General features: G+C 40.0%; 1 protein-coding gene across 1 annotated transcript in view; it reads right to left on the bottom strand.

Annotated features, from left to right (window-relative positions):
- Positions 1-11,762: 11,762 nt before the first annotated feature.
- agbl1 (AGBL carboxypeptidase 1) overlaps positions 11,763-15,168 on the bottom strand; it is a 115,676-nt gene continuing 112,270 nt past the window's right edge. The window contains exon 26 of the mRNA XM_072913866.1: positions 11,763-11,916. Coding sequence (XP_072769967.1) covers positions 11,763-11,916 — 154 coding nt within the window. The remainder of the gene's footprint in view (positions 11,917-15,168) is intronic.

Raw genomic sequence — 15,168 nt, forward strand, 5'->3', positions numbered from 1 at the left:
TTCTTAAACTGTTTGACTATTTGCTCACGCAGTTGTGGACAAAGGGGTGTACCTCGCCCCACCCATCCTTTCTTGTGAAAGACAAGAGCATTTTTTGGGAAGCTGTTTTTATACCCAATCATGGCACCCACCTGTTCCCAATTAGCCTGCACACCTGTGGGATGTTCCAAATTAGTGTTTGATGAGCATTCCTCAACTTTATCAGTATTTATTGCCACCTTTCCCAACTTCTTTGTCACGTGTTGCTGCCATCAAATTCTAAAGTTAATGATTATTTGCAAAAAATAAAGTTTATGAGTTTGAACATCAAATATGTTGTCTTTGTAGCATATTCAACTAAATATGGCTTGAAAATGATTTGCAAATCATTGTATTCCGTTTATATTTTCATCTAACATAATTTCCAAACTCATATGGAAACGGGGTTTGAACAACACACAAAGACAAAGATATGTTTCAAAGGGCCAATTTATTTCAGGCCAGAACAAATTGACACAACTATTTTAAATAGCTGCAAAATAATGGCACTTTAACTTTAACTTTAAGTAGATAGGATCTTTAGCTGAGATAGGCTCCAGCGCCCCCCGCAACCCCAAAGGGAATAAGCGGTAGAAAATGGATGGATGGATCTTTGATCCAAGACACAACTTACATTTAACTAAAATGTTATTTTCTTTGTGCTCGTCAAAAGAAAAGTATTGAGAATGTCTCCATGTTAAGAAACTCGACTTCTGGCTTCACCATGTCTTGTTAGTTGTTATGAGAGTAGCGTGTGTGTGTGTGTGTGTGTGTGTGTGTGTGTGTGTGTGGCCCTTTAAGATATGACAGCATTTGAGGTAAGTGACGTCAGTGAGTGAGTGGGCGAGAGAGGTGAGCGAGCGGCAACAGTGAGTGCGTGCAGGTGCTCTAGCTTGGTGGATGGCTGCGTCCAATAAAGTCACAAAGTTGCAACAAACCGCCGGCCTCGTCATTCACCCTCAGCTGTAAAGACCCACTTTCGGGTAAAGTGAAGGTTGTTAGCCCCGAAGTACATAGGCCCTGGAGGAACGTCTCCCCTGCACCCCTAAACTACGGTCTGGTAGCGCCCCACCCGGCCCCCACCCACACAAAGCACGCCTCTTCTCTGCACGCCTCTTCTTTTCCTTGTGACACAGAAGGAAGGCACCGCAGCGCTGCAATAAAACACTCAGATCTTCTGTTTTTAGCCGATACTACATCAAAAATAACGTAAAATAACGCAGTAACGCATCATGGAGTAACGGTAACTGAGTTACTGAATATAAAAAATAAAGCGTTAGATTACCAGTTACCGCCGAAACTAACGGCGTTACAGTAACGTGTTACTTTGTAACGCGTTAGCCCCAACACTGGCGTTGCCCTATTTAAAAAAAGCATAATTGTTGTGTTTTAGTGTGTTCCTGCCTTCTCTGTTGTCTGCACCTGTGTTTTAGTGATTCATCCTCGGCGAGGTGCGGACCTGGTGACACACCTGCTCGCAATTAGCCCGCCAGTACTTAAGCTCATCACCTACAGCTTGACCTTGCTGGTCATTGTTTCCTGAACTCCGCACGTGCATGCACCTACTTCGCCTCATGGTACGTTGCTTTCCCTTGTCCTGTTATTGCTAACTTCTTTGTGTTTGTTCCCTAGCCTCCTTGAGGCAACAAAGACTTTATGCAGTACTTGGTGCACCCTGGCCTCCCCCCTGCCAACCACTGAGGAACCTGTTTTGTTAATATACATGGTGTGCACTTTTTGCCCCATCGCTCTTTGTTACATTTTTGGACGTATTAAATATATTACTTTTTGTATTTCAAACTTGCCTCCCGTCTCTGCATCCCGGGATCACCCCCCTTGACCAGTTCATAACAATAATGTTTAAAAAAAATGTCATTAAAGCAATCTTATTGTCCAGTCATGGTCAAAAAAACTTGAAAATCTCTGTCGACTTAATGGCGAAAAATTCTGTTTATTTGCTATTATTCACTTTAATTTCAAGTTAACAATGAACAAACTGCAAGTTTTAAATGTTAAATCCATATTTTCAATATAAATGTTAGAGTTAAATGTCCCGCCAAGTGTAAAGGTTAATATTTATAGAAATGCTAATTTTCCAGCAATCCGAGGCAGCGCATCTTTCTTCCTGCAGAAGAAGTGAAACATGATCGATGATTAATGACAAATGAATGCCAATAAAGTTGCATATTGTTCAAAAACATCATGTGGGTGTGCATGGTGTGTTGAAGACATCATGTGGTTGTACATGGTGTGTTGAAGACAATACAGTATTCTCAATTCCTTATTTCTTTTTTATTAGAACAATGTTTTCCACTATCATGAGGTGACCAAAGATGACCACTACCCAATCATCATTGTTCACCTTTGACCCCATCTGAAGTCCCCAAAGTCATTTCTACCATCAAATGCATCACTCTGCCATCTGGAGTCCATCTCATCTTTGATCATAATCATGACACCGTCTGGTCATCCTTTGCTGAGCACTTAGCTGATTGCCCCGTGTACCTCTTCTTTAAAATAAAGCTTCTATACCTCTTCTTTAAAATAAAGCTTCTATCTTAGTTCCTCATTTCAAGCAGTAAATGTACTTCAGGGCTGCCAACTTTCACAAAATGACAAGAGTAAGAAACAAGTGTCATGATGCGTTCCTTTTTTAACAGCAATTTGGCCTGTTTTAAGGTGGCTTTAGACCTCAAGACTGATGTCCTCCCCTACGGTGGCTTTACCTGCACTGTGGCCTCCTAATGCTAGTCAATCATCCAGAAATGAGAAATGCAAATAGTAATAAGAATTTTGACAAATTGTCATTATATCATTTCAACCAGGATGAAGACCTGGCATCTTCCAAAAGATGGCTGCATGTTACTGTTTGACTGAGTACTGTTTAACTGAGTACTGTTTGACTGAATACTGTTTGACTGAATACTGTTTGACTGAGTACCGTTTGACTGAGTACTGTTTGACTGAGTACTGTTTAACTGAGTACTGTTTGACTGAGTACTGTTTGACTGAATACTGTTTGACTGAGTACTGTTTGACTGAATACTGTTTAACTGAGTACTGTTTGACTGAATACTGTTTAACTGAGTACTGTTTAACTGAGTACTGTTTGACTGAATGCTGTTTGACTGAGTACTGTTTGACTGAGTATTGTTTGACTGAATACTGTTTGACTGAGTACTGTTTGACTGAGTACTGTTTGACTGAATACTGTTTGACTGAGTACTGTTTGACTGAGTACTGTTCTACGTTCTACAGCGCTTCTCAAGGTGGATTTCAGGGACTCCTCTGGTTCCTTTAGGTCGGTCCAAATTGACCCATACAAGGCCTGCGTCTGACCGTGTGTTTTACATCTGTACACTGTCGGACTTAAGGATAGACCTTGAAATGTAACATTTTGAGAAACATTCCTTTGGGAAGGTCTAAATTGAAATGTATAAGTCTGTAACTCTGACTCTTAATGCACGACTACTTGCTTTATTTTACTCTTTCCAATTCAATTGCTATTCATTATTTTTTTGTGGATTAACTTCTGAAGCTCCTACTTTATTATGTATAGTTTTATATGCATCTGTATGTATTTTGACATATTCTAAATACTTGTTCTCAATAAATTGTTCTGCCTAATAATGATTTAAACTCCTATTCTTTAATGATTGCATACTTGTCTGGGATGTGGTACATCCACCGTGATATGCCAGGCATTGGAACTGTTGGGCTGACTATCATTTTAGGAATGTGAACTTTTTTCTAATTTTTTTGTTTACAAATGTCTCCTATTATCCTTCCAAGGCCCATAATATTTTTCTTTTCTTTGCAATTTTGGTAGTACTTTTTTGTTGGATGTCCTTGCCTGGACTCTTTAGTTTGCTTAACTGAAGGTGAGAATCTTTGGCCACCTCATGATTAGGAGCAGTGATTCAATGAATAATCCTTTGTTGATGCATTTTGAATTGATGTATATTAATGCAGTTGTAGATTTAATTTTGAGGCTTTAATTGCTGCCTATAAGGTGCATCAACAAAATATTGACCAAGGCTGCAAATACTTATTTACATCCATCCATCTATCCATTTTGTACCGCTTTTGTGCTGGAGCCTATCTCAGCTGCATTCGGGTGGAAGGCGGGGTACACCCTGGACAAGTGGCCACCTCATCAAGAGGCCAACACAGATAGACAGACAACATTCACACTCACATTCACACTCTAGGGACCATTTAGTGTTGTCAATCAACCTATCCCCAGGTGCATGTCTTTGGAGGTGGGAGGGGCCTATCCCCAGGTGCATGTCTTTGGAGGTGGGAGGGGCCTATCCCCAGGTGCATGTCTTTGGAGGTGGGAGGGGCCTATCCCCAGGTGCATGTCTTTGGAGGTGGGAGGGGCCTATCCCCAGGTGCATGTCTTTGGAGGTGGGAGGGGCCTATCCCTAGGTGCATGTCTTTGGAGGTGGGAGGGGCCTATCTCCAGATGCATGTCTTTGTAGGTGGGAGGGGCCTATCCCCAGGTGCATGTCTTTGGAGGTGGGAGGGGCCTATCCCCAGGTGCATGTCTTTGGAGGTGGGAGGAAGCCGGAGTACCCGGAAGGAACCCACGCAGTCATCCATCAATCCATCCATCCATTTCTACCGCTTGTCCCTTTTGGGGTCGTGGGGGGGTGCTGGAGCCTATCTCAGCTGCATTCAGGTGGAAGGCGGGGTACACCCTGGACAAGTCGCCACCTCATGTGTTTTTTAAATTATTTTAAATTTTTAATACCTTTGCTAAATAAAAAAAATATAAAAAATTGGCATTATGGGTTATTGTCTGTAGAAATTTGAGGACAAAATGAATGTATTCCATTTTGGAATAAGGCTGTCATAACAAAATGTGGAAAAAGTGGAGCACTGAATACTTTCTGCATGCACTGTAAAATAGGTTTGAGAAATAAGAGCCTATTGTATTAAATCTTCTTAGATTTGAATTATTTAGTAGTCTGAAAGCACTTTTTTTTATATCAAGAGTGAGTCATTGTAAATCAATAGAACACTAAACACCGATTACATGCCACTGAAAAAAAATACTAAAATTGGCTATAATCAAGCAAAAAATATGTAAAAACATTTGCTTGGAATTACAGCATGTTTTTTGTCTTCTATGTATTTTATTTTGAAAGAGTCCCTGCTCACAGAGCAGTAAATGGCTTGGATTAAGTTTGCCGTCAATTGTAATATCATGTGCCGTTATTCTTTCAATCTATTGGCATTTAAAAGAAACATTTTTATTCTCTATCCAGACTCCAAACAGACTGCAGCTCTCAAAAGCCCACATTTGCAGTTTCATGTTGTCAAATGGCCTCGCTAAATCCGAACCACGTCCCGAAGCGGTCACGTGTTTCCCCTCGACTGGAAGCCTCCGCACATCTGGTCACATAACTGTCATGATCTGTGGTCCGGATCATCTTTTGTTTAGTTATGTTCTGTTAGTTTTGGACTTCTTTAGTTCCCCAATGCACTTTCATGTTTGTTTTGTCACCATGGCGACTCATTAGTTTCACCTGCCTCATTTGTTCGGATCACACCTGTCGCTAATCATTGTGTTCACCTGTCTCTGATTAGTGCTCGCCCGCTCACCTGCTTCCCGAGCACTAATCAGAGGCATTATTTAAGTTTGCCTTTGCCAGTCAGTCGGCCTGGCGTCATTGTTTGTCTCATGCCTGGACTACGTAAGTCATGTTTATGTCATGCCACACTTTCCTAACTTCTTTATGTCCGTAGTCAATGCCAAATATTTACTTCAACTCCAAGTGTGATCAGCGCGTTGTGCTTTTGCCTTGTTTTACGTTTTTCTACTTTTTGAGTTTTGAGAATTAAATCATGTTTTTTCCTGCACGCTTTGTCCGGAATGGTCTGTTTGCATCCCGGGAGAACAAACCTCGCAGTAAACCCACACTGACAATAACTAGATGAAGCACAACAGAACACCAGCCGCTGTCTTACTCGCTACCTTCGTATGCTGACAATCATTAGGCCTCTGAGTGGGCTGGCACCTGGGTGGTCTATCAGATTGTAGGGCTGGCACGTGCCACCCCAGGCCACCTTCTAGAAACGCCACTGAGAGGTTGCGTCCACACACTTTGCCTTTTATCAGCACAGCTGATTCTGAATCCTGACTGGCAGCTTCCTGAAGCCTTTCCTGTGACATGGATGGCGATGTTCAATATCTTCCTGATATCACTTTTATGGTAAATATTGTCCATGGAAACAACTTAGTAAAACGTAAAAGAAAAACGAATGACAAAGGGATTGAATAATACTTGTAACAAAAATACATTATATAGAACATTTGGAAAAAATAGGTACAAGAAGTATTAGAACAAGCGAACCAGCATACTAGGAAAATGTAGGAAATATTACATTAGACTGGAACAAAAACAATATGGGGCATCCTAAATAGCATCATTAGAAATGGTGCTAAGAAGGATTACTCTCAATACTTTTTAGATAGATAGATAGTACTTTATTGATTCCTTCAGGAGAGTTCCCTCGGGAAAATAGGCGGAAATATAAAAAATGACAACATGAACAAAGTAGTTGAATGCTTTAATAACTACTTCGTAAATATTGGAACCAATCTAAAGCAACACATTCCAGATCTCGGGTCTGTTGAGGACTTCGATGACATCATAGATAGAAATCCAAACTTCATGTTCCTCAAAAATGTGACAAAAACAAAAAAATCCAAATTGTTAGGAAATGCAAAGCCAAGACCTCACTGACCGTCACAGACTCGATATGGAAGCAATAAAAACTGTTATCAACATACATTTCAGAACCTTTAATGTCAGCAGTCTATCATTTCAAACGGCAAACTCTCCAACAAAATGAAAATAAGAGAAGTTGTAGCGACTTATAAGAATGGAGACAAACACCAGTTTACAAATTACAGGCTGGTTTCTTTACTTCCACAATTTTCAAAAATCCTTGAAAAAAAATTCAACAGATAATTTATGAATAACTTTATTGATATATTTATTTATTGTTTATCATTTTGTTTGTGTTAGAGAATGAGGACAGCAAGTGAACAAACAAAGGTGTAAGAGATTGTTATGAAATGGAAAAGGGGCAGGATTAAATAAGATCTGCTTTGTTCTATAAATGTTCTTGTAATCAGACCATATTTTCAGTATTTTAGAATTTTGATCTGTTTGACTGTCATCTGCAGTCTTCTTCAGAAGGGTCACCTGACCACTGTGAGGTGTTGCCTATCAGCTGTTCTTCTGACCGCTCAAGTCTACCCGGTTGGCCGCTTGATGGTTAATGGAGGAGGGAGTCCCAGGTATGTGACTACACAATCTGCTTTTTCCTACTTCTGGAAAATGAAAATATGTGATGTACAATATTGTAACTGTATGCATATCATCTGACACCAAAACCGTACCCACAACACTGTCGGAGAATAAAGCTGACCCCTTCTTGTTGACAAAAAACTATCTTTGTGATTAGTACCGTATTTTCCGCACTATTAGCCGCACCTAAAAACCACAAATTTACTCAAAAGCTGACAGTGCGGCTTATAACCCGGTGCGCTTTATATATGGATTAATATTAAGATTCATTTTCATAAAGTTTAGGTCTCGCAACTACGGTAAACAGCCGCCATCTTTTTTCCCCGTAGAAGAGGAAGCGCGTCTTCTTCTACGGCAAGCAACCGCCAAGGTAAGCACCCGCCCCCATAGAACAGGAAGCGCTTCTTCTTCTACTGTAAGCAACCACCCGCCCCCGTAGAAGAAGAAGAAGCGCGCGGATATTACGTTTCATTTCCTTTGTGTGTTTACATCTGTAAAGACCACAAAATGGCTCCTACTAAGCGACAGGTTTCCGGTTCATGAAAAGACGCAATCTCTCCATCCGCACACGGACTACTATTTCACAGCAACTGCCTAAAGACTTTCAAGAAAAGCTGGCTACTTTCCGTGCATATTGTAAAAACAAGATAGCTGAAAAAAAGATCCGGCCAGAGAACATTATCAACATGGACGAGGTTCCACTGACTTTTGATATTCCTGTGAACCGCACTGTGGATACAACGGGAGCACGTACGGTGAATATTCGCACCACAGGGAATGAGAAGTCATCCTTCACTGTGGTTCTAGCTTGCCATGCTAATGGCCAGAAACTTCCACCCATGGTGATATTCAAAAGGAAGACCTTGCCAAAAGAGACCTTTCCAGCCGGCGTCATCATAAAAGCTAACTCGAAGGGATGGATGGATGAAGAAAAGATGAGCGAGTGGTTAAGGGAAGTTTACGCGAAGAGGCCGGGTGGCTTTTTTCACGCAGCTCCGTCCATGTTGATATACGACTCCATGCACGCCCACATCACGCTGGTTTTTAATATATTATTAAAGTTTGACTGACCTATCTGACTGTTTTTTTGACATTCCCTTTAGCGCAGTTAGATGCGGCTTATAACACGGGGCGGCTTATAGGTGGACAAAGTTTTGAAATATGCCGTTCATTGAAGGCGCGGCTTATAACCCAGGGCGGCTTATGGTGCGGAAAATACGGTACCTGTATTTACTTTAATAAAAACAATAAGCGAACCCGTCATTTCCCATTTCTTCCAGTAAGCTCCTCCAGCAATCCTAGTCAGTCTGCTGTTGTGTCATTAGGCAAGGCACTTCTACCACTCTGCCTCCATTGTTGTGCATACATTTGGTGGTAAGCTCCAGCTGCCCTATGAAAGACATACTGTATGTCCTTTCTGAGAGTGAATGAACAAAAGGTATAGAGTGTTTACAAAAGCATTGTTTTTAAATCAACGTACAGATGCACCTCGGTCTATGTAATAAGAATATAGTCTTGAATCTAACTTAGAGCTTGATCAATGTCAAGATTTGGCCGAGCCAAATGACTTAAATATTGAGTGGGACAAAGATCACGGCCCAAGAGTCAGTTGAGTAACAGAGACATGGCTACATTACCCAGCTAGTCTTACTCACTTTGGCCATGTGATAATATCAGATCCATATCTGTGGATACTGAGCCAGCTCCTATTGGCTAATGGAAGATAAGATGGAGATGATGGCTCTGTGGGGGGTCAGATTGGAGCAGGTTACCTGAGCACACTTGTTTCTGGTTTCATCTCCAGCAGCGCTTCTTTTTCCAGTCACTGACCCCTTCAAAGCATCAGACGAAAGCTATGAAATATTCACACCACCACGCCTTTAAACATCTACAATGCACTTTATTTGTCCACATTTGATCGTTAAAGACACACAGTATGACATTCACAAAGTAATTCAATAAATAATTCATGTAAAAAAACAAAAATTAGGGACACTTGATTTTTTTTTAATTGTTTGCCATCAGTTTCTCCCCTGAAAACAAATAGGATTCTAAAGCTGCATGAACACTAATATTTTTCTTGTCTATTTTTGTCAACAAGTTGATGTTAATGTGTTAATGAATGTGATTAGTCACTAAAAATGTAAAAACTCAGACTAATCTAAAAGCAAAATTAATTTATTCACACTTCTGGGTTTAGAATTAACTTCTTTTTTTTTTTTTTTTGTGGTTTTAGTTTTGCTTTCCACTGGGGTTTGGTAACCATTGCCTGGTTTTAATCGCATTTGGTCAGAGGTGGGTAGAGTAGCCAGAAATTGTACTCAAGTAAGAGTACTGTTACTTTAGAGATTTATTACTCAAGTAAAAGTAAGGAGTAGTCACCCAAATATTTACTTGAGTAAAAGTAACAAGTATGTTGTGAAAAAACTACTCAAGTACTGAGTAACTGATGAGTAACATACACACACATATCATATATATATATATATATATATATATATATATATATATATATATATATACACACACATATATATATATATACAGTATATAATTTATATTTATTTATTTTGCCGTTTTTGTTTACATGTTAAAGGTGTTTTAATGAATATACATGCATGTTTAACACATATAGATTCCTTTCTTTCATGAAGACAAGAATATAAGTTGGTGTATTACCTGATTCTGATGACTTGCATTGATTGTAATCAGACAGTAGTGATGATAACGTCCACGTTTTCAAATGGAGGAGAAAAAAAGTTCCTCCTTTCTGTCTAATACCACATGAAAGTGGTTGGTTTTTGGTATCTTATTTGTCCAGCTTCCATATTCGTTTTTATACACTTTACAAGAAATACATTGGCGGCAAACTCCGTAGCTTGCTAGCTTGTTTGCGCTGGCTTTCGGAGACTCTTGTTTTGAAAGCACAGGCGTGATGGAGCGGCACTTTTATTGTGAAGACAGGAACTGTGCAGTCAGTCTTTAGGCTTTTGACAGGATGTACGGTTGAAATAAAAAAGTGTCTTTTTTCCTTCACACTTTTGATTGATTGATTGAAACTTTTATTAGTAGATTGCACAGTACAGTACATATTCCCTACAATTGACCACTAAATGGTAACACCCCAATAAGTTTTTCACACTTGTTTAAGTCAGGTCATGTGACCCCTGGCTCTATTTGATTGGTCCAACATCACCAGTGACTGCATCTGATTGGTGGAACGGAGTCAAACGTCACTAGTGACTGCATTTTATTGGTGGAACGGAGTGAAACGTCACCAGTAAGGCAGGCACTTTGAAGGTCTGTCTGACAGACCAAAACAAACAAAGCGTGCATTAACAGATCGATCAAAATTAGTAGCGAGTAGCGAGCTGAATGTAGATAAAAGTAGCGGAGTAAAAGTAGCGTTTCTTCTCTATAAATATACTCAAGTAAAAGTAAAAGTAAGTTGCATTAAAACTACTCTTAGAAGTACAACTTATCCCAAAAGTTACTCAAGTAGATGTAACGGAGTAAATGTAGCGCGTTACTACCCACCTCTGCATTTGGTGACAGCATATTTGGTGTTTTGGGCCGACAGTGGACAAAAAACAACTTTGGTGCAGTATCCCGTGGCAACCGCTATACTCTAAATTCATAAGTGTTATTCATTTGATTGAAGAAATGAATCGGTTTGTCAAGCACCAAATATAATCCTTATTTAACAAAAAAAATTGGGCCCTTCAAAGTAAACATGATGACACATGCGATTAGTCAGAAAAAGTATTGCAATAATCATGTGTAAACACAGTTTATATTAAAAGCAAAACACTTTTTTAAGCAGCCGTTAGCAAGAATGCTACTCGTGCGTTGACAAAAAGCAGCGAACGGCAAACATGTTGTCAACTGTGAGTGATAATGATTTATCAAAACTCTAAAGTATGATTCACCTTATTAAAGATATAAGAAATTGCTTAACAGCACTAATTTAAACTTCGTTTTTTTTTTTTTTCAATTTAGGCCTGTCAAAGTTAGCAGGTTAACGAATGTGATTAACCACAAAAAAAAATTGCAATAATATTGTATAAACTCAGATTACTCTGAAAGCAAAATTCATGTATTCACACTTCTGGGCTTACAATGAACTATTATTTGTTTGTGATTTTATCTCAGCTTTCTACTGGGTTATGGTAACCATCGCCTGGTTTTATTCGCATTTGGTGAGTTATTATTTGGTGTTTTGAGCCGTTCAAACGTGCCTGACTCAGCAGCAATAGAGCTCACTTGCACACATGTATGAACGCATGTTTGGTTTGCATCTGGTCCTGTTTGGACCGCATTATTTCATTTTTAACAGTGTGAAAAACTGTGTTTTTGAAAATATCAGCGTTCATGGCCAAAGAAAAGTTGATGTTTCTGAAATGTGTTCATGTGCAGCACTTAACTGCCGTCAAGGTGAGCAACACCCTCCTCTTCACCTGTGCAGGACATGCATTTGTTTACATCGGATTCTAAATCACTGCCATGAAGGCCAGGACACTCGGTGGAATATTCAATTTCTTCAGCACATGGAGGCTCATCATCTTCAAAAATGCTGGATGAGAAAACACAAGAAGTGTATTACAATCTGCAATCACCTTTAAGTACCGTATTTTCCGCACTATTAGCCGCACCTAAAAACCACAAATTTACTCAAAAGCTGACAGTGCGGCTTTTAACCCGGTGCGCTTTATATATGGATTAATATTACGATTCATTTTCATAAAGTTTCGATCTCGCAACTTCGGTAAACAGCCGCCATCTTTTTTCCCGGTAGAACAGGAAGTGCTTCTTCTTCTACGCAAGCAACCGCCAAGGTAAGCACCCGCCCCCATAGAACAGGAAGCGCTTCTTCTTCTACTGTAAGCAACCACCCTCCCGCGTAGAAGAAGAAAAAGCGCGCGGATATCACCGTACGTTTCATTTCCTTTGTGTGTTTACATCTGTAAAGACCACAAAATGGCTCCTACTAAGCGTCAGGGATCCGGTTCATGAAAAGACGCAATCTCTCCATCCGCACACAGATTACCGGTACTATTTCACAGCAACTGATATTCCTGTGAACCGCACTGTGGATACAACGGGAGCACGTACGGTGAATATTCGCACCACAGGGAATGAGAAGTCATCCTTCACTGTGGTTCTAGCTTGCCATGCTAATGGCCAGAAACTTCCACCCATGGTGATATTCAAAAGGAAGACCTTGCCAAAAGAGACCTTTCCAGCCGGCGTCATCATAAAAGCTAACTCGAAGGGATGGATGAAGAAAAGATGAGCGAGTGGTTAAGGTAAGTTTAAGTTTACGCGAAGAGGCCGGGTGGCTTTTTTCACGCAGCTCTGTCCATGTTGATATACGACTCCATGCGCGCCCACATCACGCTGGTTTTAATATATTATTAAAGTTTGACTGACCTATCTGACTGTTTTTTTGACATTCCTTTAGCGCAGTTAGATGCGGCTTACAACACGGGGCGGCTTATAGGTGGACAAAGTTTTGAAATATGCCGTTCATTGAAGGCGCGGCTTTTAACCCAGGGCGCCTTATGGTGCGGAAAATACGGTAATATTGCAATTTTCCATGCCAACACAGCAAGTATGCCTGATAGAAAGTGTTACACTTTTCCAAATGCACTAGCTCGATGCTAAATTGACATTGGATATGCCAGAACACAAAATGTACTCAAATGTGTCTCAATAACCCAAGAATGACTTAAAAATAGTCAGGATTAGAGATCGGCGATGTGGCCTAAAATCACAATCTATATTGCAGACTCTTGTGATAATGAAGTATGTCACAATTTATTATCAGGCATACAAAGGATAATACAACCATTTTAAAATGTGTTACAAAGGCTCTTAATTTGGCTGTAATATAATGCGTCATTTCCAGTTGGATTATCTTCTCCAAACTATTATGATTACTTATTCTACTTGTTAAATTCCTGTTAATATCTGGTTACTTTAACATGAAATACCAAGTAGTTACAGGGGCAGTATTTGTCATATCAATACTGATAACATTTTCAAGATCATTGAATGATTACATTTTTGATCCCAATTAAATTCCCTTAAATTCCTCCTGTGTCAATGGATTCATTTCCTGTGTTTGTCAACAAAAACAACAAAAACATTTTTGAATAGTAAAAAATATCAAACCACTATAGTACCGATGATATAATGATATTCTACTTGGTATAGTCCCTTCTGATTTTTGTATCGATCCGCCCACCTTTGTTTACATTCATGTGCTCAAATCCACCTACGATGTGTAGCGTAGCATGTTTAACTCGTTGTCGTCCTCCAGTAATAATTATATTTTTAAGAAAAATGATTTATTTGCTTATTCTATTTACTTAATGTGTGTTGTTCAGCTTATTGTGTTGTTGTTGCATCCAGAGGAAGTCACAAAGTATGACACTCATTTCAACTTATATTGCCAATCTTGTGCTAACAGGTTGAATTTTGACACATACTCTCTAGTGCACTCATGTCTTTCTCTCTCTCTCTCACACACACACACACACACACGCGCACACACACACACACACACACACACACACACACACACACACACACACACACACACACACACACACACACACACACACACACACTCGTGCACTCATGTCTTTTTCTCTCACACACGACACTTCTCATTCTCCGTCAATAACATTTCAGGCGCAGTATACTTACGAACATTTGTGAACTCTGAACATGACCATAGAGATAAACACCAACATGTCGTTCATTTACAATAGTTATTTAACAATTTTATTTACATAATAGCTCTTTTTTGTCCCATGTCTCAAAAACGGTTGAATGGTGCTGCAAATAATAATAGCGTCCTCTTTCAGAAGTTGCACAGTCCATCGTTGTGATGTTCCTCTGGTTTATAAGCAAAACGTCCATTAAAAGTAAACTGATGATTCTGAATGATTAGTTCTAGTGTAGACAAAGATGACGATATTGTGGTTGTCGTCTATCGTCCCTCTTCACAAGAAAGAAATGCAGTATCTAGTCAACAAGCTATCCATACACTTGGGTAAAACGGAATCCATCCTATTTGGGTCCCAGTCAATGACTTCACTCTAAAAGTGGGTGACATTGTTATCACCAGGAAAGATGAGGTCACCTACCTAAGTTTCATTCTAGAGGCTAATCTTTCCTGTGATAAAATGGCAACCAAGGTCATCAAAAAGGTCAACCAACGAATGAGTTTTCTCTACAGAATCTCCTCTCTGGTCAACAAAAGCACCATGAAGATTCTAGCGGGAACTCTCGTTCAACCCTTTTTCCATTACGCATGCACCTCCTGGTACCCTAGCACCTCCAAAACCCTCAAATCTAGACTCCAAACATCCCAGAACAAGCTAGTCAGGTTACTTTTAGACCTCCACCCCAGATCACACCTCACTCCTACCCACTTCTCCAAAGTGGGCTGGCTCAGGGTGGAGGACAGAGTAAAACAACTTGCACTGAGCCTAGTCTATAAAATCCGCTACACCTCCCTGATACCAAAGTACATGTCAAACTACTTCCTTAACGTAAATGACCGCCATAACCACAACACCAGGGGGAGCTGCACTAACCACGTTAAACCCAGATTCCCATCTAACAAAGGTCTTAACTCATTCTCTTTCTATGCCACATCAATATGGAATGCACTCGCAACAGGTGTAAAAGAAAGGGCATCTCTATCCTCCTTCAAAACCGCACTAAAAGAACACCTCCAGGCAACTTCAACCCTAAACTAACACCCTCCCTTCCACATCCCACCTCCCCGGATTGTAAATAATCAAACCTACCA

Source organism: Nerophis lumbriciformis, linkage group LG09, assembly GCF_033978685.3.
Source record: "Nerophis lumbriciformis linkage group LG09, RoL_Nlum_v2.1, whole genome shotgun sequence".
Taxonomy (NCBI): domain Eukaryota; kingdom Metazoa; phylum Chordata; class Actinopteri; order Syngnathiformes; family Syngnathidae; genus Nerophis; species Nerophis lumbriciformis.